At 44.7% G+C, this 25,077-nt stretch overlaps 1 protein-coding gene across 2 annotated transcripts in view; it reads right to left on the bottom strand.

Moving 5' to 3' along the window:
* OSBPL10 (oxysterol binding protein like 10) overlaps nt 1-25,077 on the bottom strand; it is a 236,330-nt gene that overhangs the window by 56,239 nt on the left and 155,014 nt on the right. For both annotated transcript variants that reach the window (XM_053929549.1, XM_053929548.2), the window contains one exon: nt 7,929-8,139. In XM_053929549.1, coding sequence (XP_053785524.1) covers nt 7,929-8,139 — 211 coding nt within the window. The remainder of the gene's footprint in view (nt 1-7,928; nt 8,140-25,077) is intronic.

The following is a 25,077-nucleotide window of genomic DNA, read 5'->3' on the forward strand; positions in this document are numbered from 1 at the left end:
TTAATATAGTAAATTTTGACATTTTTTTTACCACAATATTTTAAATGGCAACAAGGCATCCATATATCCATCCTTGATGTCCCCTAAAAAAGGCAGAAATGCACAACACTAAAGTCAAAGGCTGCAGGACAATCTAAGACCAGACTTGGGTTCGAGACACTGGAATGTGCCGTGAGAACAGTGAAAAGTTGCTTCTTACCTGTCCGGCTGATCCGCTCCTGCTCAGAGTCCTGAAGCTATATTCAGATCTCAAATACTGAGCAACTGTCTCGTTAATGCAAGGATACCACTTTCTAAAATGTTATTTATTACACAAGTAGTACATCGTCCTCTAGACTAATTAGGAAAGCCTAAGATACACTAGGGGAAATGATGAGATCTGCTTGCCTAGCCAATCAGGACAGTGGTTGTCCTGATTGGACAACCCCCACACCTCAACTCTGCCCCTCCCTCCCCTCCACTCCACCATCACTCAGAGATGAAAATCGGGGAGACAACAGAGCAAGAAGTAGAGGCTGGCCCAGGCAGTGGTATCCTGCATCCCAGGACAGACAAAAGACCTGGACGGGAGGATTGGCAGTAGCAATGCATGCTGGGGGGTGCAGTTTTCTGTATACTCTACAGATTCAGAGAATCAACACACCAGTGAGTGAGGACAGGAGAGAAACCCATCTCAGACCATTCCAGCTGCTTTAAAAAACGAGCACTGGTTTAGGAGACTCCATAGACAGGCCTCCTTTGAGGACGAAGAGGGAAAATTCTAACCAAGAGAGAATGAAAAGGCTTGTGCAGAGCAACAGTATCCTCAGACGGCTTCAAGGAAGAAGAATCTATCTCCGAAATTTCCAACATAAGGTGTCAGAGAGAAACGTCAGGAAAGGTGCTTCCACAGCACGACATGGGTTGAAGCAGCCCCTGTGAAACAGGAGCGGAAGTCCAGAAGGAGGGGCAGGCTGAGGTGGAAGAGGAGATGGAAGCACTACGGAACTATTAGGAAGAAATGAAATCAGCAGCAGCGGAATGAAAAGGACACTGAAACTAGAGAAGAGCAGAATCAACACTGTAGAAAGTCAAATTAAGAAGCCCGTCAAGATAAGGCAGTCCCACCAGTGTGCGGTTGCAAAGGGCACAGACATGGCAATTAGACAGGAGGTAATAGAGGTAACACACCACGGCGACCCAAGAGATCCCAAAGGACAGTGATCAGGTCCACGGAACAGAAACAATGAGCAACCACAGAAGTAAAGGAACAGCTGGAGCTGAAGAGAGAGCTGAGGGTACGCGGCTCAAACAGTCCCGCAATATTTTCTTAGGCTTCTTATGGCTGAAATTTCAAACACACACACAAGTAGACAGACAGAGCAGTTTAATGAATGCCTAGCTCGTGAAGTTTGGCAACGTTTTTGAAGAACAAAAATCAAGAGAAAAATTTTTCAATCATTTAGGCAGAAAAATTAGGCTTGTCTTCAAGAGGGAAAAAATCAAGCCAGTCTTGAGTTTTGCTACACAACACTAAATGGCAGAAGGCAAACAGACGAAGAGAAGAATGCGAAAAAATGTCCAGAAATTTGGGGTGGGGTGAGGGACTTGGGGGGATAATGTCCTTCCTCGGCCAAATTATCTTTCCTCCGCTAACAAAGAGTCCATATTTATTGAGCTCAAGATCTGTTGGACACAATAGATCTTGTAACCCACTTCCGTGGGCTAACTCATATAGTCCTAATGACGGCCTGCGAGGCAGCTCCTATTATTACGCCCAGCATATAGGTAAATAAACAGAGGCACACGGAGCCAGTGAAGTGGAAAGACTGAGATTAAAACCCAGGCAGCCTGGCTCCGGAGCCCACACCCTCGAAGTCCACACTGGTTTGCTTTTCAGCAGCACTGAAGAGACTGGGAACATACTCAGCCTTCTGCTGGACGGAGAACTCCTGGAGGACATGTAATAATACCCTCAGATGCAAAGAAAAGAAGCAGAACTGAAACCCCAGCACTGAAGAAGTCACATCTAAAAGGACTAGTGGTGGGCAACGAACCCAGGAAAACAGAGCTGAGCACGGCTGGGACGAGGCTGGAGTACAGACACTCCCATCGCATGTAAAACTTGAAGAGCCACCAAGACACCCAGCAATCCAGATAAATGACATTTTCACACAAGAGTAGTAAAACCAAAATTAACACCCCCAAATCTTACAGAACTTCATCTCACTTGCTTCCACCCAATCCTCACTGTGTTGAAACTGGTCTTTATTTAAAATGTTGATATTTTGTTGATCCTGAAGTTTTTACATTAAATTTGGTTTAAAACTATTGCAAAGCACCATTTTTATCTTGATTATTTTGGTGCCCCTTAAATTTATGCTCAAGGCAAGTGCCTCTCTCACCTCACCCTAGTCCCAGCCCTGGAACGGAATCTAAATTTTTCTAAACATGGTTACATTACTGAATATTAAGTCAAAATTATTTTAGAGATTTAGCCATTATTGCACATTAAGTATTAAATTTGTATTAAAATATTAAGAACAGCCCCTATATTATATTACCAAAAATCAGGGAACAAGGACATTAAAGTAGGCTGAGTCTTCATCCCTCAAGGAGAGAGTCAGAAAATAGTGTGTCCTTCTTGACTTTGCTGATTAGAAAAATGCAGGTTAAAGAACGTGCATGAAAATGTAACAGCACCACTACTAAAATTTATAAACATGTTTTTTTCCAAAACACTACAGAACAGTAAAGGAAATACAAAATAGAGAAAAAAACAAGAAAAGCAACATAGAAACATAAAGCAACAAACAGCAGTTTAAAAAGAGAATGCAGGGAGAGGGGGCATAAGGGGATAAATGGCAACGGAGGAAGAAATACAATAAAAAAAGCTGAAAAAATAAATAAATGGTCTATATTACTCTATAGAATGAGTCTTGAGACTGTGCCATAAAATGAAATGCAGGTCTAAAGCATATTTCATTAATTGCAAGACATACCTAACGTTCACACGTTAACATCTCTGAAATTGGAGTTCATCTCACAATCAATGGAGTGTCACGGTTTAATTGGCAACTTTTTCTTTCTAGTGGCGCAAAGGAAAATGCTGTGTTTTACTACTGATGGTGTTTGACAGTGGAGAAAATATGTCTCCCTTCTGGAAAGTGACTCAGAAACGTCTGAAGTCGAAAGAAGGCCAAAAACACCCACATGAAAAGGAGGCTGGGATCAAAACATCACCAGGGGGCCACTGACTGATGATAAAACCAAACAGCTAGGTGTCAATCACCTGTCACTCTGGTCCACCCTCAGGCTCAGGAGCAGGGAGCTCATCAAAGATGACACCACAGAAGAGAACAGGAAGGCGAAGGGTGGGGTGGTCCACCAAATGGCAAATCCCGTCCTTAAAACAGGCTTCCACACACCTGGAGCTCCTCACACAACACACCTTAGCGGATGTGAAGAAGAAAAGCAACTATAAATGTCTGCGTCCCCGAACCAACCAGAAGAAAAGGCTACAGGAGATTTAACTGGGTGCTTAAAGGTCTGACTGTGGAACGGTCTTGATCTGTCCTCAACCTTGCGTGAAGTGCTGAGAGTCGCCGTCCCCATGCCGGTGCTGTGAGGCCCCCGCCACGGCCTGTGACACGTGACGGCATGTGCGTGACGGCCCGTGGACGGTCTCTCCTTCATCCTCTAACAGTGAATTCACGCCCCCTGGGTCAGTAAACCTGAAAGGCGCTGCTCCAGAGTGCAGCGAGATGGACGAACTTGAGAGAAGCAGAAGGCACATTTACAACGCAAACCCGGGGTGCTAGCATCTAACAGCTGTGTTTTGAGAAGCTGCCACTCAAAATCTGTGTTCAGAGAGAAATTAAAAAAAAAAAAAATCCACCCATCTGACATACTCTGCAATGCTAGGTTTTCTTTTTTCCTAATACGCTATTTACTGAAGGAATCATCACATTCCCGTCTTGGCTTTTAATCACAAAATAAGGGAAGGTGGCTCAGGTCGGGCACATTTCACCGAACCAGTAGGTGTCAGGAAAGAAGGTGTACAAGCCAGAGAAAGCACGGTGAATCTCCGAGCGGCGGAAAGGTGGCGAACTATGGGAGTCTGAAGATGTCTCTGGAAAACAGCGAAGCACAGTGGAAGGGAGGAGGTGACTGGCCAGAAAAGCCAGGAAGACTCCTCATCACAGCCTCACCTCTTTGACCCGTCTGCCAAACCCCGAAATGGGAGCAGGACCGAGGCAACTGGCTTTTTAACTGGACACCCCACAAATCTTACAGGGGAATGAAAATGTTATTACAGGGGAATGAAAATGTTATTACAGGGCTGCGTTAAGGAAAGCGCATTAAATTCTGCTCTGGTTCTCCTCTCGTCAATGACACATCTCTTGCTCTCTTGTCCTGATTTATGTCTGAGGGCACCTGCGTCACCCACTGCCATTCCCCAGGGCTCTACTGTCGCTGGCTCTGGCAGCTCTGACTCCAGTGTTCTTTCCAACATGCCTTGCACTGACCATTCTGTTAGCACCCAGCTCTTACCTGGCTCTAGAATGTGCCTATCTGGTTACAGGTATCCCCTCTGACTTTGAACCATGTGCCGTGGATCAAGGCCTGCAAGCGAGGAACTAACCAGAAGCACAGACAACAAACTCTGCACCCCCAAGCCCCTTGAGAGGTCTAGTTTCTCTCCCACACTGGTACCCCACCTAAAAAGCCAGACTCCTAAGTAGCCCAGTCTTTCCCAATTCTGATGTAGTCCTGCCTGTTTTCCTTCGTGGAATCAGAGGCTTGCGTCTTGGCTAGGGAAAAAGATGCTCGCTTGCCCTCCTTCATCAATCATTTGCCTCCATCCAGCTGTTGAAGCAGAGCTGCAGAACATAAGCCTTGACCAAAAAGCCGAGTCACTGTATTAATTTTAATTACAAACCTCTCCACAAACAGAAGTTCAATGACGCATTTCAGCTCACTATATCTTAGAGACAACATCAGAGACAGGTCTAGGAGCCCAAAACGGATAGGCAGAAGGCAGATGAATACAAAAGTACTTTTGGATTTCAGTCCAGGTGCTTGGTGTGTTTGAAATGAAATAAGCATGAGGAAGCAGCACTTGCAGACAAAGGGCCCAAAGGCAACACATTCCCCAGAGGATACAATGAAATGCTACAGGAGATGAAATACTACATGACCACAAATTAATTTTTGATTTGGAAAAGGGACAGAAGGAAAAAAAAAAAAACAGTGCAGAGGACAGAACAGTGTGTTTGGGTATTTAGTATGTGGGGGGTCCCCTGTGCCTCCCTGCCCAGTAAACATGGAGAAGAAGCCCTGGCAGAGTCTTGCGTTAATGAGTCTTGATTTCCATCAACCCAGCCCGGCACGCCTCATATATAACCATTATGTTTTTTCAGTGGGAGTTCAGACTGCTATAGCTATGATCCAACTCAAGAGCCCAGAGACTCTAAACAAGTGCGTTTGGTGACAACACTCCCAAGGTTACCATATTCTCTTATTCCACTACTTTGAGATTCTGGAACTTGGTTTTAACTGCAGGCAACTGTGATGTTTTTTGGATGCAGGGAGTAATTCCATTTCCCTGCCCCCACGATGCGTGGCATGGATTTAAAAGACACACGCAGAATCTTTTCAAACTTAAGCAGCTGTGTTATATGGAACTTAACTTTTAACAGGGTTGAGAAGACAAAGAAAATAACCACTGTGCAGCTTCATGCTCCCTCTATTCTCCAGCCTCCACCCAGGTTCCTTGATAAAAGAAGATGGGAGGCTGGACAGCAGGCCAGGAAGACAGGGAGGACATAACGCCATACGTGGCATAATTTCAGGAACCCTCCTGGGTCCCTCCCCCTCCCAAATAGTTTCCACTTCAACCTGTCACCACATCTGAAATTCTACCTTTGTCCCCACCCAGGTCCTTAAGAAAACTGGAGACCCAAAGCAAATCGGGGGGTGGGGGTGGACGGGGGGCAGGGAAAGAAAGGTAGAAATTTGCTAGAAACCACCCCTGAATTAAGATGTAAGGGATAAATTTTGGGAAGGAGACAATGATTCAAGCTTACATTTACCAGTGACAGGCTCTTGGAAGGAGCCAGCTGGGTTCCTTCACTGTGAAGGAGACCACAGAAACTGGGGGAGGCCTCCGGGCTCACTCCAAGTTTGTGCCCATGCCCCACTGGGGTCACTCAGCCTCCCTCCAGATCGGGGAACGTCAAGGGGGGCTTCAGCACCAGAGTTTTGTTTTTCAGCTGGAGAGGAAGACGAGACAGAAGAGCAGGCCGGGGCCGTTCCTAATGGGCCTGAACGCACATACATCTGCTCCTAGACTGGACCCGGCACCAGAAACTTGTCTCTTTTGTCATGAAGGACACTAATAGAGCCATTGGCAAAGTTCAGTGAGGTCTGTGGATTAGGGAACAGGACTGTATTCCTGCGAATTTACTGACTTTGACCCTTGCACTGCCGTTATGTAGGACAGCATCCTTTCTTAAGGGCTGAAGTGCATAAGAGGAAAGGTGTGTCCCATCTGCAACATACTCTGAAGTGGTTACAACACTGTAATAGGTTTAGAGAGAGAGAGAACACAACGTAAATATCATAAAATGTTATCATTTGGGAAACCTGGATGGATGGATGAGAATTTTTCATACAATTCTCATAGCTTTTCTAAAAGTCTGAAGCTATTTTTTAAAGTAAACAAAATAAATCTGTATCTGCCCTTGAGAAAGTCATGATGTGAGCAAGTCAGTGTCCCCAGCCCCAGTTAGGGGACCCAGAACCCGCCAGGTAGCGCAAAGAACCTGGGGGCATGGGCATGACGGGAAAAGCCCGGGGCTCGCCTTGTAGCTGGGGGAACCTGGACAAGTAATGTAACTCTCTGAGCCTCCGCATCTCATCCAAACAATGAGCACAGTCGTATCTGCTTTGTGAAGATTGCAGAATATGTGCAGCAAAGGTCCAACACTGGCCGAGCGGAACCTCAGCAGACGACGGTGGGAAATGCAGAAAGAAGCCCGCATTACCCACACACAGTCTGCTCTGGAAAACTAACGCCCCTTCGTCTTTGTACAATGGGGAGCACAAGGGACTGGAGTTAAGTGTGAAACATGACATCATAACCTAGCTGTATTTTTCCTCTATTAAGTTGCCTTATTTCCTCACGAATGAAGTTAATCCTGGGCAAGAAAACTCAGTGAGGCTTCTGTTAGTCTCTCAATTCTAATACTTTATAATTCAACCTGACATAACCAACCTCAAGCTCCTTTCACCTTTATCGTTGAATTTAATCTTCACTAACATCTTCATATCTGCTCATTGGTTAAACCCTCCCCCCAAAAGGACTGCAGCATCTTAAGGGAGTGTATTATTATTTCTGGATCCTTAACACCTAGAAATGCCTCTGGCAGGTATTCCAGAGAAATTCGCACACGAGTCCACAAGCAGGCACGCAGGAGGATGCTCGCCACAGCGAGGGGAGCGGACAGAGAGCAGGAGGCAATGTGTGTGTCCGTCATCGGAGAGCATTGGGTAAAACGTGGTGGGTGCACACCGTGGGCATGGTTAGAAATAATGGACCAGACGCTGCCCAGCCGCACATCTTAAAATACAACTGTGAGTACAAAGTCACAAAGGGAATGAGATACAGAATGTGATGCCAGCTAGTCTAAAAGGAGTGCTTGTAAACGTTAAATGTTTCACAGGAGGGTGTATTTCTTATGTGTAAAAGAAAAATATGTGTCAGACTGGGGAGGGAAGACGGGAAGGTTAAATGGAGAAACCCTTGGACGACAAGACAGATGGATGGATGGTGGATAAAAGGATGCACGTGAAGGAGGAAGGCAATCATGCACACGTGTGTGCGCACACACACACCCTGGATAGTACTCATTAGCAAGCACAGAACTGGCCACCGGGAGTCTTACCTGAGGCCGCCGGCTTGTGGCTGGGCTGGCCCACCTGGTGCACGCTCTGCTGCAATAGGCTGAGGCACTCCCCAAGGCAGCTGAGGGTGGCGGCAGAGGTAGCTTTCAGGAGCAGCAGGTCCTGGTCCAAGGCAGTGAGGGGGCCAGAACCTGGCAGAGACTCGATGGCGTGCACAAGGGTCTTCTGCTGCCCTTCCACCTGGTTCATCATCTACAAAATGGGAAGACAGCAAGCAGCTGAGGGTCAGAGTTCTCCTTTCAACAGGCTTAGGAGCCAGCACTTAACCCATGCGCCTGGAGGAAAGGAGAGGGAAGTGAAAAGAGAAACATCATCACTCAGACGACAAGTGACATCAGAGTCAGCTCAGAGGGTGTTCATTCAGTACGTGCATCCCTGAGTCCTTGGACGATGCAGGCCCAGTGAAATCTGTCTGTCCAAAGGCATACATCTCCACCTCTGATGACACGGAAATTTTAGAACCGTAGAGCTGAAAGGGACCAAAAGGAGCGTCTGGGTATATCATTTACACCTCTTCTGAAAGTAAGTCAGTGATAAATACTTTACAGGGAGAAGTCCCCGTGACCGTCTTTAAGGGTCTCCTACCATGGAAGGTTACCTGAAAGAGTGGACGAACCGTGGCTTGGCCTACAGCAAGGTTGACACCTCTCTTTTCCTCCAGTTCCTATTCATAATTCCTAGACAGCCTTTTTAAAGTTGGAGAAAACGGAAGTGAAACCTAGGGCTGGTGATTTGTATGAGTGAGATCAGAGGGAAGTTGGCACCAAACCAGTCCATCCCCCAGAATGTCAAAGAAGACATGACTTTCTTAACACCACATAAAATGTCCGAAGGAAGGAAAACCCAGGGATTTAGAGCCAGCCCTATTCCATGGCTGAAGCTATGACAACCCCAAATAACCCTATTTTTGTGGCCTGGCTTCAATTCCTAAGCTACAGAGAAGTCGTCTGATTTTATCTTCAAATGGACAGATCAAAGAGAAAGACACTCAAGAACTAGAAAAGGAATTTGCTGGTTATCTTGTGAAGTTTGCCTCCCTCCTGTTAAACAAGACGATGTATAGAAAGTGCACGACTAGCACATAAACAGTTGTTCTGGAAGGTGGGGGACGAAAGCAGCCCGCCCAAAGTGCAGGGCTCACCAGCGTCAGAGGCAGGGACCCTTGGTCTCCAGACTCCAGTCCGCGGCTCCCCAAGCCTCCCCCACAAAAGCCATCCTTAGTTTGAAGCAACACCTCCTGCTTTGACACTGTCACCCTCACAGGCTCCATGTCACCATCATGTCACCCGCTGGGGAGAAGCAATGTCAGGACCATTGGACTTGGACATGAAACTCATTCCACGCTCAGCCTTATTTTTCTATTTCCTTTTGAAAATGGCGACTTGCTGTTTTCTAGCAGTCTTTGTAGTTGTCTGCTTAAAAAAAAAAAAGCATCCGCTGCAATCCTGCTTTCCAAAATAGGAGCCAATACTTCAGAACGATTTTTTAAAAAAACGGTGTTGAACGCGTTGCACAGACAAGGTTTGCGGCATTCTCACGGGAGTGTGCACACTCGCCCGCTGGCCATGCGTGACATTTTTCTGCAGATTACAGAGATTATACCCAGCCATTCCGGCTTTTTTTTTAAGACAGACAGCACCTGAGGCATAACAGGGGCTCCATCAGTACTCACTTCTCCTTCAAATCTTTGCTCTAAAGTCACCTTCTGAAGAAAGCTTCACTTAAAATTCCATCTCCAGCCCAACCCTTGGCACGCCTATCCTCCTGACCAACTTATTTTCCTCCATAGCACTTACCTCCTTTCCACCCAGCTTGTAGTTTATTTCTTACGTTCCTTTGCGCTAGGGCGAAAGGCGGGATCGTGTCTGTGCTGGTCACTCATCTATCCCAAGCACAGTAAATATCTGCTGAATGAATGAACGCATGCGTGATTCTCCATCCTCACTCTTCTGTCTCTCAGGTTAAATCATTGCGCTTGACTAGCATAATGTGGCTGAGATTTAGTAAAAGACAATACCTCCATTATCAGCTGAGGTTTGCCAAGAAATACTGCCAACTGGTTTAATTTAACTTCAAAAAAGATAAAATGTTTATTCACTCTCTGACAGGGAACTCTAGGTAGAGCTGCTAACAGTTACGGAGAAGTGGATTTCAAACTATTTGTTGTAGTCAGCATTTCTGTAACTTCCAACCATAAAATCATGTCTTAGAAAAGTGACGTGTGAAAAGGAAGAAAACAGAACGATGAAATGCATAATATGTTACGTTCTTGACTATTATGCATAATGCAATAACTCTTGAGAGAAAAGGTAAGTAAAATTAAGCCATTAACTACATGGAATACACTTGGTCTCAATCAATGAAAAGAACTAACTATTTTCCAATTGTGTTGTATAGAATAAACACTTATCTCACAAGCATAAAACATTATGTAACTCTCAGGTAATGGAAAACACAAAGCTGACTTACAGAACCTTGTATCACAGCAGAGGGACATGCCCAGAGATGGAATCCACATCTCTGCTCCTGGAAAGTATCAACAGTATTCACTGAGAGCCTATTGCCAGTGCCAGTCAGCACTGTCCCACTTGAGGGGGCATTTGAGCCAGTGGTGGGTACACTGGATGGGTACAATGTCTGAGAACTACTGGCACTGAGAAGGAGGGGGCTCAGGAGTGCTAAGTACCCCACCAGCCAGGGCACAGCTCCATACAAGAACTTTCCTGCTCAAAGTGCTGAGAGCGCCCCCTTGTGTAACGCTGGGCTAGAGACAGATAAATAACCAGGACCTTGATGAATTTCAATGTCGTTCTTGGTAAACTGAGTCCCCCAAACAAGTCTCACACAAGGCTTGACACAGAGCAGACTCCTCCTCCAGATTCATTTTCTCCCCCTTTTCCATGTGATGCTAAATGGAACTTCAGTCTTTAACAACACAATTGATACCAATCTTCACTTTATTTTAGCTTCATTAGGCTCCAAAAGAAATGGAATGAACCCTAAAAGGAACGCAGGATGGCCAGCCTCAGAGCTTAGAGCAGAGTTACGACTGTGCTGACATTTCTAAGGCTGGGCGAAGAATCACCCACTGATGAATTATCTGTATCTGACTCTGGAAGAACAAGTTGCAGCTATCTCCACCTCTAATTTTCATTAAGGGCACATAGGAGAAGGTGAAGGTGGCACTGAAAGGCTGTAAGCAACAAGAATACCAACAGCCAGTGCTTCAAGCGGCTCCCTCTCCCCCTCACCGTCCCTACCACCCCCAGCCTCTGGAAGTGTTGAGCCACTTGAATTACGTAAGTTTCAAATCCAAGCTCTTAACACGCCTTCCAAGCACCTCAACACCCATCATTTGTAGTGTTTACAAACAAACAGAAAGACGCATAAGTTTCATTTCTTTCTGGCATTTGGTTTTCACAACCAGGGACATGAACATCTTGTAACATGGGGTTCAGATTTCAGAGATCCACCCCCTAGAAATGCCAGCTCTGTGGCTGTAAAATCATCTACACGCAGGTCAAATTGAACTTCACAGATAAGCAAACTTCACAGTTTTGTGGGAGGGAAACATTCTATGGCCCATTTATCTCACACAAACAACAGCATATACACGACAAAATCAAATCATAGGAGCTAACGCTAATAAAACCAGTAGCAGCAGCTTTTGTTTTATTGCTTTATTTCAATAAAGCTGAAACCAAGGTACACAGACACAAACCCAATGTCATCCAACTCATCAAGCTTGGATCAGGACAAAGAGAGGAGTGAAGGAGACAGAAGAGGAGAGGGGCTTCATTTGCCTTGACCGCTTCCGACCGCTCTGAGCTGCAAACCTAGGAGCAGGTTTGCAAGGTGCCGGAAAGGCCGTATGGACAGGCCGGATGTCCATGAACACCAGCTTAGTCACTCACCCATCAGTAACCAAAGGCCACCGATTCCTTATTCTAAAGTAACCAGGACTGCTTGCTTAGTTGGCACAGCCCCCTGGGTTCACAGGTTCCTTGGTACCATCAGTAAAATTCAATCCACCTTGCCTGGAAGTAGACCAAACCATCTGATGCGAACTTCGGGGTGGCCTTGGTTTGGCATTTCTCCTTAGCCTGGTGTAATTCCAAAGCCCCTTTTAAGTCTCCCCTCTGGGTCAGGAATCAGTCCTTGGCTAAATTAGGTACTTTTTCACTTGGCCAAAGTCCCCATCTAAGCTTGAAAGCCATGCTTCCAGGAGCTTTAGAACCAACACACACATAGCTGTCTCCATTATTATAGATTTACTATTCCACCACCTTCATTAGCATTACTTTAATATGCCAGAAATGGTTTGATAGCCCATTACAGAAACTTCCTGAAATATCCATCAACTCTGTAATGGAAACCATCAAATACAGTTTTGTACCCTAAAGTTCTTTGAAAGCCTTGCCTCAAAATCCTTGCCTCACTGTTTCCACCAGTCCTGAACAGGTGTATCTTGGTCTTTACCTAATGCCAATCAAGTCCCTGTATTGTAAACCAAACTCCAAACTCCCCAGTCCTGACATTGCCCTCCCCTCAGTGCCATGCCCAGTGCCCTGTGGAGGTGGGGCTCTCCCTCGCCGGGGCGGACAGTCAAGTCACTTTGTCTAACCAACAACGCAATTTGTTGCGAGCCAAAGGCAAAGGCAAAACTCTGAACTACACACACACACAAGCATTCACATATGCACACATTCATTCAAAAAACACTTTCTGAAAATGTGCGGACGAATCTATTCCATTTCCTAAAAGCAAGATTCCTTTCTGTCACATCTTCACCTTTGGCTTTTCTACCATCACTTCCTCACCACCCCCCATAAGAACTCCATACCACACAAGTAGGAAATGCACATTTTATCTTTAAAAACGCCCAGAAAGCAAACCCATACTGATGTTCAGAGATACGAGATACAGCATTCGTAGCCAAATGACTCCAATGACTGTCACATGTGTCCCTTTTGTTTTGCAGACAGGAAACCTCAGTTCAGAGAGGTCAGGGGCCCTTGCTGAGGTCACACAGCTTCACCACTCCAGTGTCCTCCACACTATGAGATGTCATCCTGTGTACTTCTTTCTCATCTTCTAGAAGCAAAATGCTCCCTCCTGCCTCAGGAAACAAGGATGGTAAAGTTTCTGCCACTGTCCCTCTCCCCACCCTCTTCTCACCCCCCGGGGAATAACACATATTTGTTTTTCAGATTACAAGAGGCTGGTTTATTCCATCAACCAACCTCCCAACCCAATTAGACAGTAAACACGGCTCTAAAGAAATAAAAATGACCTGTAACCCTGCTTTCTACAAGTAAGCACTGTTAACCTCCTGGTTTTATTCTGACTCTTCTGATTTATACGTCCATACACACAGGTGATATTTTTTAATTTAAAAGGATCATCTCTTATATATAAATTTTCCCCCTTTTATCACTGGAATGCATCATCTCTGATGCCTGGGATTTATGTCAAAATAACCCAGTGGGGGTGGGGGAGTAAGAATGAGCCGATATTGGCTGTGGGGAGGCGGGGTGCTGACGTGGTTGATAGCAACATGGCAGTTCAACATTATCTTCTCCAATGTTTTACGTTTGAAATTTTTGTAACAACAATATTTTTTAAATTCGGGGAAACTACATTGTTATGAATTGAATTATGCCCCACCGCCCAAATTCTTATGTCAATCCCAACCCCCAGTACCTCAAGTGTGACACTGCTTTACAGGGGTAATCAAGTTCAAATGAGGTCACTAGATTTGGCTTTAATCCAATATGACTGGGTCCTTATAAAAAGGGGACATTTGGACACAGACACACATAGAGGGCAGAGGAGGGAAGCCGCAGAAGATGACCTAGAACAAGGAGAGAAACCGGGGACAGATCCTTCCCTCACAGTGCTCAGAAGGAGCCAATCCCTGAGGCCTTGACCTTGGACTTCGGCCTCAAGAACTGTGAAACATGAATTTCTGTTGTTCAAGCCACCTGGTTTGCGGTACTTGGTGAGTGCAGCCCTAGAAAAGCAATACTCACATCACAGACGTCATTCTGCAGCAGTGAACACCGATCTCATTTTAGTGGCTGCGCCGAACGAGAGCTCTCAGCCCCAAGCAGAGGAGGCCCTGCCTTCGGAGCAGAGGCTCCCTCGACGCCATCTCACCATCGTTTCTTCTCAGAATTACGTAACAGAAGGTGCCCATACAAAGGTTACTTTTATTATTATTTTTAATCCTATGTGTCAGTACTGAATGTTAACATGCTGGTGAGAAGGGGAGCAAGAGACAAATGGAGTAATTTCTTGTTCTCAAAGGAAACACCACAGGCCAACAGGAGGACATGAGTAGAAGGTAAGGTGTCAATAATCAATCACCTTATTCATTCACAACGCACTTGTCTGAACCCTGTGCCTCCCCCACACAAAGACTCGGACCTGAAGGGGGCGCTGTGCACGGATGAGGTGCACCCTCTCCGGACACAATTGGCCCCCAGGCACAAGGCCAGTTGCCAGGGCTCCACAGGGGCTCCATCCGAAGGAGGCCTCTCTGCTTTGCTTACATTAAAAATATCTATCCTGCCTTTTTTTTGGTACAATACTGTTCACAGAAAAAAGTAACCAAATAGAAGGGGGGAAAAAAAAAACCACTCAACATCCAAAACCAGAGAAAACGTTAAAATCTTAATGTATGAATACTTACTACATTTCTATGCATATAAATGCACTTTTACTTTTTATGAAAATGGCTGCACATCATGCTTCTAACCTTTTTTATTCCATATACCATGCCAATAAATTTTGACAATACTATGTGAAATACCGCAGCTCACTCCATCACATCAATGTACCGCAATTTACTGCCCAATTCCCTACTGCTGGACATTATGATGAGGTCTAACTTTGTTCTCTGTGACGAATTACAACTCAACAAACTTCGCTGGAGCTAAATCTCAGCATAAATGTGTAATGATTTTCTTAAAATAAACTCCTAGAAGAGGAATTGCTTTAACATTAATTTTAAGGCTTTTGATAAATACACCAATGCACCATCAAAAAAAATTGTCCCAATTTGTATTCCCTCGGCAGTGTGTGAGCTATCCTTTCTTTTTTTAATAATTTATTTATTTTTACAGAGGGGAAGAGAGGGAGAAAAACATCAATGCGTGGTTGCCTCCTGAGTGCCCCCTACTGGGGACATGGCCTACAACCCTGGCATGTGCCCTGACTGGGAATCGAACCAGGCACTCTTTGGTTTGTAGCCCACACTCAATCCACTGAGCCACACCAGCCTGGGCTGTCCTCTTTCTTATCACTCTCTAAAGTCATCTTTTTTTCTGAACCAATTTCATAGGGGAAAAAAACAAACCAGTATTTCATTGTTTTAACTCATTGGGCATGTCCCCATATAACGGGGGGGTAAAGAAGGGTTAAGGAGTGTCCATATCCAGCCACAAGCAGTAAAGAAGCCCCAGAGATCTCATGTACAGCATAATGAATATGGACAACAATGTTATACTGTAATCACCGAACCTGCTAGGAGACTAACCACTAAAAAGAAAGGATAATTACATAATGTGATAGAGGCACTAAATATTGCTGCAAGGGCAATCATTTAACAATATAGAAATGCACCAAATTAACAAGCTGTACCCCTTAAATTTACACAATGGCGTATGCAGCTATATTCATTCAATTTAAACACCAAAAGCACTTTCCGTATCTGGTAAAGAAAATATAAGCACATATGACTAGGAGTCCAGAGTGGGTGTTTCCTTCAATTCGGTGGAAGTGGCCACGTGGATACCTGCAGTGGGCACTAGTGTAAGCCCGTGGGCAGGTGGTCCCCAGCGACGGGAGGGAGAAGTCCTGAGGAAAAGGAGGGAAAGCGACTATTGGGAGAACCACAGGATCCAGGAAGATCACAAAGAAGTCGTGGTTCTTTTGTAAAGGCCCCAGGGATGAGGGAACAATGGGAAGTGGTTCTCAAAGTCCCCACACTTCACAGTGCCAGAGGGAATGGTTCTACCTGGACCTGGTCCACCTGCCTAGTTGTTCTGTCCCTAGAACACACTAGATAAGGGAAGGGCATTTGCCCACCTTTGCCAAGCCCGCCCATGGCCCCGCCTCAGATTTAACCCGGCATTGAAGCTTCAGAGAAAAGCAGAAAGCAGCCCTTGGCCCTCCCCACATTTCCCCGTCCCTTCTCGCTGTCTTCACTTACCTCTGGTATAAAAACCATTTACAGTAACAGCCACTGACATGAATAACAGAAGCACAGGCATTCCACATCTGGGGGAAGGAGCTCTACAGTTTACAAAGTGCTTTCATCACATTCATAATCTCATCCTCCCAGCTCTGCCCTGGCCGCAAGGCAGGGCCGGTTATTGCGATTCTCCTTTGTACAAACTGGGGGCCCAAACAATGATCGGTGGAAGTGGAGGAGTTAGGGTTAAAGTCCCATGTTCTGGGTCCAAACTCCTCTGCTCTACAGACGATTCAAGGTCACGGATGCACAAACACACTCACAGCTTGGTGCTCGCCTAGCATGGCCTTCCACCTGAAAGCAGATCTTGGGAGCAAGCCGCCTTATCCTCTGGGTCAATTCACCACCCAGCTGAAGGAGAACAGGTCAGACCACAAATTCTTCCTGGATCAAATCTCCAGAAAAGAAAACATGATTCATAAACAAAAACTGAATAATAAAAGGGAAGGATTTGTTCTGCAGATGGTGTGGAAGTTACACTCAAGTGTTTAAGTTTCTCTTGGAAGTCCTCTAATCAGAAATTTAGACAATACATCATGTAAAAAAGACTAAAATGCGGTTTATCGATCCACTTTAGAAGTCTGCCGGTTGATCTGCCATTTCTCGGCAAATGCTGGCCGGCGTATCACTTTGTGTCTCTCGTAGAACAGAGCCTTACAAACCGAAGATCAGCCAGGATGAAACACTAAACCATCTTCTTGAGTCTGCTTTACCTTTGTTCACTCATACCCTGCATGCATGCTCAGCCTTTATCAAAGAACCTCTATGTTTCTTGGACATTTAATCCCCACTTTGGGAAATTCTTTAATTTTTCAGGGAGAGAAGTGTGCTTCTAAGAATTCCTGAAGAAAGCAAGCCAGTAGATGTCTATATTCTCTCTTCAACCTGGTGGCATATATATCATTTACCTTAAACCAGGCCTTAGCTCTTCCTAGTAAATGCCTGCTAATCTCTTTTAAAACTTACGGTTTTGGTTCAAATATCTACCCAAAGTAACAGACAAGAACGTAACAACATAATTCCCCTTTCCAGTTAAAATTAATTTCACTAGTGCCAATTATTTTCAGGAAAGAAACGCATCTCCGAAGGGCACTTTAAAGAGGGAGAAAAAATTGGACACGAACGTCACGACTCCAGGCGAATCCTCTACAGCATTTGAGTCTTGGCAAGTGAAACTCTAGAGAGAAAAACACATTTATCAGGAATCTGCTTCATTAATCTGAAAGTGAAAATTATGTTGAGGGATAAGCCACCAGTAATTAATATTTAGGGTATCCCCTCTGGGTAAGTGACACTGCACTCACCATTTGACAGAAGAGAGAACACAATTTCCACACACAAACTGCTTAAAATGTCATCCTCGAGGTGCTCAAATACGAAACAGAATCGTAATATGTAATAGACCGTGCTCTGCAAAAGAGCTAACCACCCTTTGCGGATGCCTGCATTTGCAGTTGCTTTCCAGTGACGGAAATGAGCTGGCCCAAGTCCATCCCCGCTCCTTCTCCACACTTCCTCATGACTTTGGCACACACTTTTAAGAAAGTAGGTGTAAGAGTGTATACAGCCTGTGATCACTATTCATAGAACTATACACGCAAAAGGAACTTATAATTAGTTCCATACATATCTACCCCAGGGCTCAGCATACTGACTGAATCCATCAATTAAGCCTCTGCACACAGTGAATTCTTTATGGGAAGAGCCTGCAGGAACTTATTCATCAAAGGACTATTCGCAGGGGACGCGGGGCAGATGTTTGTTGGGCGGATGGATGGACTGCAATATTTAATCCAATTTAGGATTCTGATATGCATGAGCTACAAGGATGCACACCATTTACAAACACTTTTAAAATGCACTTAAGTAGAAGATTCATGTGTCAAGTGGAGCATCGGTCAACACTTTCATCTGAAACAATTAGTCCAGTAATGAGGTATCTCCCCAGACTTAATGCTGGTATGGCATGAATGTCAGGGTTATGCAGCATCCTGTCAGAGGGTTCTGGAAGTATATTAACTTCTTACAAATGTTTATGATTAACACCCAACTCCAACGAAGCCCAGACCACCCAATCTCTTTTTCCTTTCTTTTGCAGGACCACCTCCTAACACAAAACCAATACAGTCCACCAGGTTTGGGATTTAAGAAGAGACAAGGGCTCAAACCACAGTCCTTTCTCAGCTTCTACATGTTCTGGTGACCGCCAAGGTCTAGAAAACCACCCAATTAGCTGTGTTCCCTATTCTCTCTGATCAGGTTCACGGGTCTAACACTTCCACTAACTTTGTGTAAATTCAAATTGCCACCGAAGCGCTCTGGATTTTGCTACAGCGTTAGCCAACTTCCACTCGAGAGCCCTCTGCAGTATTCCCTCCGCAGCTGTGATTAAAATAGTCCTCTTTTCCAAGAGAATAAATTCTTCTCTTCCCACAACCACTACCAAACCTGAGAAATAAAAAAGAAACTACCTGGCCCTGGCAATGACCTTGGAAAGCACACAAGCTGAAACAGAACCTTGTGGAATTCTCATCAACGGTGGCTTGTGTATCTTGTACCCTCACTTCTCATGACTACACTGCCTACTTGGGCAACTTGGCACCTTTTGATTTTTCTCTCAAATGATGTCTTGCCTACAAATCGTTTCCTCTTCACCTCTCATGATCAATGTCCTCCTGAGCTTCCAATGCCCAGCTGGGGACAGTGCTCCACGAAGCATTCCTCATTTCCCCAGACCGAAGTTACCCGTCCCCATGCCCCGCCACCCCCCACCAGCTCTCCGAGCCTTGCCGCCAACACTCACCTTTCTTCCTTTAAGGTCTCGAGGTCTGGGGGGCAGCCCCACACCCATGTTCCCTTGGCACCTGGCTAGTGCAGGCTGACACTAAGTTTTTAACAAACCTCTAAACACATCCTTCAGGCTCTGGGTCACTGCTTCAGTCTGCCCAGCGCAAGTGCTCTACTTCAGTTATATCTACATCGGGAGCCTAATTTGGGCTAATCTGGATGCGTACAGAAGGGAAATGCATCTTCTCCTTCAGTTCAGAAACTACTTAAAAGTGACTATCTCCCTTCAGACTTATCTCCGTGCTGCTAACTCGCTGTCTTTAAACTAGCCACTCAGTAAATGTGAAACGCCAGCTGTCCTTCCAGATAGTGTGTCATGCTTCCCACTGCAAACTAAACACATGCTGTAATTCCTTCCACAGACTTCAGTCCAGGCATTACATTGGTTTTATCATCATGTAAATTTAGTGGCAATAAAAGGTAACACTCCACATGAGCAAATGCTCACCAGCTCCCTTCAAAGGTTTCTGACCATACATGTCACCCTGCACCTCACCCCAAAGCATTAAAAACAACACCACCACCACCTTACAGTATCTGAGGAATGCAATTCCCCTAGTTAAAAAACAAAAAGTTTAAAATACTATTTCAAGCTGAAATATATGCTAGAGTTTCACAAAGCTGGATTTATTTCAAGAATTATTTCCTCAGGTCTCACATTGGGAAGGTATTCTTTCAAGAGCTCTATAGCTCTGAAAAGCCTGGTTAATCTGAAGAACAATGACCATCTTTACTCACTCCATTGCTGCCCCCTGCTGACCAAAGGATGGGAACCTTTGCCAGACGCTGCCCTTTCCTGAGAAAAATGGCAGGTGTGGACAAGAGAAGCCCACTGGCTGGCCGGGCGCCAAGCCCCCTGGACAGTAAGAAAGGGCAATGGACACAGTTCTTCCATGGCCTTATGAATAAGTAGAGGAAACAAACATGTACGTTTGAAACCATCAAAAAACAGTATGAAATTATACTGTTAAGTTACAGAGTGAGGTTGTCAGACTAAAAGCATTCTGGGAAGGGTGAAACCAAGGAAGCCAGAGGGCCCCTGAAGGCTGGTGGTTGTCAACCTTTTCACCTCTAAGGAACACCCTCTTGCTCAGCACGGGACTCTTATTCTCAGTAATTAGCCCACATCAGGGAACCAGAGTACCCAGCAAACATTCATCTAATTCCAGGTAACAGCAAAAAAACCAGATAATTGGTTGAATTTCAAATGGTGAAAACAGCTCACAGACCCTCTAAGAGAGAAGGCTCTTGAATCCATGAACCAACCCGAAACCGCTTTCTCAATGGGCTTCTCAGGCCTGGAAATACCCACAAAATGGAATCAACGACAGGATTATGTGGCTGGAGCATTTTCCTCCAGAAAAATGGGAGGTAAACTTGTTTTCATTAGATTCTCAAAGGGACTTGTCCCAACAACAAATCAATCAATAAAAGAAATTAAAATCTGTTGGCTCAGGGATGTCAGGCTAGGAACTCCTGGCAAAGACGAGGAGACAGGGTGCAGAGAACGTTTCCAGGGGAGATACCAGCCCTCCTAGTCCTATTCCGAGAGGCTATCGTTTGGGTTTAAATTGAAGAAAAAATACCTACTCTTCCCATCTAACTCTACACACTATACTACCACACAGCACTTCCCTTCAATAATTAAAAAAGTTTTAAGGCAACTGTAAGACTATACTTTCAGGGATCATCTCTATAGTTCATTAAGGCAACTATAATGGGCCGTAATTCCTAATTTAGTCTGTGTGGTCAGATCTCCTTGGCAAAGAGGTCAGTCTCTGTTTACAGGAGTTCCTCATCTGATACTTGTTATATTACAAGCTACAGAAACTGACCTGCTAAAGTACCTACAGACACTTATCTGAGCTCAGCTTCATGGAAAATTAATAACACATAGAAGTTCATACCTAGTGAGTCAGCTTACTTATGGAGGGAGTGCCTTCCCCCACCCCCGCCCTTGCCCCGCCCTGGGAAGCAGCAGAGTTCAGGGTGTGAGTGTCCAGGCTCCGGACCACTTACTAAGTGCAACTTGGAGCATGTTGTTTAATCTTTCTGGACCTCAGTGTTCTCACCTGTAAAATGGGTCTCATAATAGTTCTCATCACACAGGCATGTTATGAGGAATGAATTAGTCAATAACTGTGCGAACCACTTAGAAATTGTCCTAAGCCACAGCAAGTGTCGTACTGCTGTCCCCACTACTGCCATCGCTACTGCAGCTCTTACTCTGCCGGGTAAATGAGACTCCACGCAAAGTGCTCAGATCAGTGGCAGGTAGTAGGAAACGCTCAGGAAAGTTCACAACAGTGACGATGAACACCAGTGGAAACGCAAGCACGGACGTGGAATTGCTATCCTCTTATTCTAGCTGGATATCATAACACCTGTTTATTTAAGAAGCAACATATTCAATGTAAACCACATTACACTTCTCGCGTAGAATCATATGCATTCTCTACCGCAAAAAATAAGTCATTACCGTATTTATTTTTGAAAGTAACTGTACTAAGTCAATTGCTGTTGATTCTCCTTATTTGCAATAGTTATGCTCCATAAAGTCTCCACAAGCACTGAATTAGCAAATACTGAACCCTCTCTCCAAAGGGAAATACATGGGGAGGTTCCTGTGAGCCTATAGTGATAGTTTCATCAACTGAAATGCCATTTGCATTATATAGGTTTGTTTGTCAATTCCTCGTAAAACAAACTAGTTTCATTAGCGTTAAAAACTGGCTTTTCTACATAATTCTCTTCGAGTGTAACACTTAACAGGTACAGTCAATTCTCATTATCCACAGCAATTATGTTCTATAAAGTCACCAGAAACAATGAATTAGCAAATACTGAACCATTATTCCTAGGGCAAGAAGTGTGTGTGTGTATACATATTCCTTCATATATATGTATATATGAATGTGTATATATGTGTGTGTATATATATATATCACAAAGACAGAGATTATCATCTTAAATGCTAAAAAGAACCCATCCCAGTAGATTCTGTTTTCTTTCCCAAAGAGAAAATGAGGTTCAGAAGTGTTAAGTCACTCGCCTGGGGCCACCCCACTAACAGGTGTCAGAGCTGGGATTCCAACCTCGTCCAACTGGCCCCAGGTGTGGAGTTTCTCGCCCCCTCCCATGTCCACCCTGTGGTCATCTCTGTGTGACGACAGAAGAGGGCCAAATATCACCTGCTTTGACCTTAGCTGAGAACCTGTGCATTGGGTGACAAATTTTTCAATGTTTTCCATGTATGCAAATGACCACAAAAGTACCATGCATATCAATTTTGGGAGTTACAAATAAACTTGAGCAAGTAGGAGAATTTGCAAATCTTTGAATAATGAGGACAGATGATTTTTAAAAAATCTTTGTCATCAGTCTCTTGATCTTCAGCACCTGCCTCACCTGCAAATTTAACAGTTTTTACACTGTATCTATTGCCTTTTGAACTCTGTATGCTAGCCAGCACTAGCCAAGAAGCATTTAACATTTTCCTGACCCTGGGTAACATGCCCGAGAATTTATTTGGCTTCTGGCCCCACGACAATGCTGTCCATTACGCTTTTTAAATCGATCATCATCTCATGAATCCACAAATCCAGCTGCTTTTTCATAGTTTCACCATGTTACACTAGCATCTTCCAGAGCAGCCTCATGTACAGATCAGCGAATCTCCTCTCCCCTTTTTTGGATGCACCTTACTTTTGCTTCACTACCACTGAACTCGTGGCCAACAGCAGCACGACTCACCGGAACGAGGATCATCTAGCACGCACATTTTCTCCACTGGGCACATCATAGCCTTCTTGCACTTGAAACACTTGACAGCACTTCCACACTCTCCTTGGGGGCCACTTGAGACAGCAAAATCACCAACAAAAAGCACCAACATGTGGCACTAAGTATATCATGGCAAGGACATGTGTCCATGAATGACCGGCTAAGCATCTCCAACACTAGGGTTACAGGTACACAGCAGTGAGTAGGCAAATTTGCAAGTGCAGAATCCATGAAAAATGAGGATCAACTATATGCATTTAAATCAAGATATTTTTAAAGCCTAGAGCTACCAAATTAATAGAAAATAAACTCAAAATCAAAAGGGAAATACATAAGGTCGTGTACGTGCATGTGTGCGTGTGGCCTTAAGAAACCGTTCCACACGCACTTCCAGGCCTGTGAGAGAGAAACACTTCTCATTCGCCATTATCTTCACTTCAAAACAGGCGGCTTAACTGGACTCAATTATTTTAAAGTTCCATGATGAACAGTAAATTGGAACAATCTTAACCACTGCAGCTATTCGAGTTCAGAAAAATATACTCAGGCATGCTCCTAAAGCTTTAAAAGTATTGATTTTGATGCAGAATAAAGCTTCTCAAATACCTTTTTCTTGGGGGGGGGGCATACATCATTCTTTGGGCAGCCTTTATAGAACAGACTGTATCAGATTCCACAGTCCAAACTCGTTTTAGTTGCTAAATGCTCTTTGCCTATGGATGCCATTGTGCTCCCTAAAGAGGTGTCATTTTTGTCACAGTTCACAGAAGCAATGATTTTTTTTAAGGCTATTTAAAGCTTCTGGGAAGAAACACTGAGCACACATCTTCAGCCTTGGCAGGCTTAAACATCACACGCTTCTAGGCAAGGGGGTAGAGCAATGAATGAACTGGTGAAAATCCCTGCCCACCTGAGCTGATGTTCTCATAGAGGAAGGTGGACCATGAGTAAATAAGAATATGTGATGAGCATTACAGAGAAAAATTAGGCAGGGAAAAGAGCAAGAGATGGGGGCCAGGCATTTGCAACTTTAAGTAGGTAGGTAACCTAGGAAGGTGTCCGTAAGACAACCTTTGAGTGAACACCTCAAGGCAGTAAGCAGCAGCAATGGGCAGAGCCAAAGGAAGGATGTTCTAGGTAGAAGTGGGTGATGGGGACTGCAAAGGCCCTGCAGCGAGAGGCAAGCCTGGCATGGCCAACAAACACCAAGGCCAGCTGGTCTCCTGGGGGAGAGGGAGAAGAGATGAAGACGGTGTAGAGAGGCGAGGAGGGGGCCGCATGTGGAGGGCCTTCTGGACTGTTGGTAAGGTCTAGATTTCACTCTGTTTGAGAAGGGGCACATTCGAGGGTTTACGGGAAAACCCCCGAGATACTGCGAGTTCAAGTCCAGGCCACGGCAAGAAAGTGAGTATCACAAGAAAGTGAATATTGCAAGAGCGAGTTACACAAATTGTTTGGTTTCCCAGTGCATATAAAAGTTATGTTTACACTATGCTGTATTCTGTTAAGTGTGCAATAGCGGTATGTCTAAAACACAATGTACATGCCTAATTTAAAAATACTTTATCGCTAAAACATGATAACCATCATCGGAGCCTGTTAAAAAAATGATGCCAAGAGACCTAACATAGAGTTGTCACAAACCTTCAATTTGTAAAAAATGTCGTTTCTGTAAAGTGCAATAAAATAAGGTATGTCTGTATTTGTTTCAGGTGGAATTTATGGATTATCGCCTTTCAAAATTTGAATATTCAGAAAAATTTAAAGACTAGAAACATACATACTCACCACCAAGATTCAGCAACTGTTAACATTTCGCCACGTCTGCTCTACCGTATGTCCATGTGTCTGTCTCTCCCTCACACTTCTTCCTCCTGAAACATCTGAAATTGACTTACAGGTAACTCTGACTTCACCCCCGAATACTGCAGCATGCTTCCCCGAAGAGCCAGGATACCACTCTACATGTCCACAATTTCACCATCTCACTTCATAAAGTTAAAAATAATTCCATTAAGTTATCCAATAACGGTCCATATTCAGATGTCCCCAACTGTCCGAGACATTAAGGTCCATATTGGAGAATCTGGTTGAAATGTGCTGGAGTCTCTTTAAAACTCCAGGGTCTGTGTGTCCATTTTTCTACAGGGTCTGTGTGTTCATATTGGAAGAGACAGGATTGGAGGGGGTCCCACAGTCTGGATCTGTCTGACTGGTCCCTCATGGTGGTGCTGCTGAGCACA

The sequence above is a fragment of the Desmodus rotundus genome, chromosome 8 (genome assembly GCF_022682495.2).
Source record: "Desmodus rotundus isolate HL8 chromosome 8, HLdesRot8A.1, whole genome shotgun sequence".
NCBI lineage: Eukaryota > Metazoa > Chordata > Mammalia > Chiroptera > Phyllostomidae > Desmodus > Desmodus rotundus.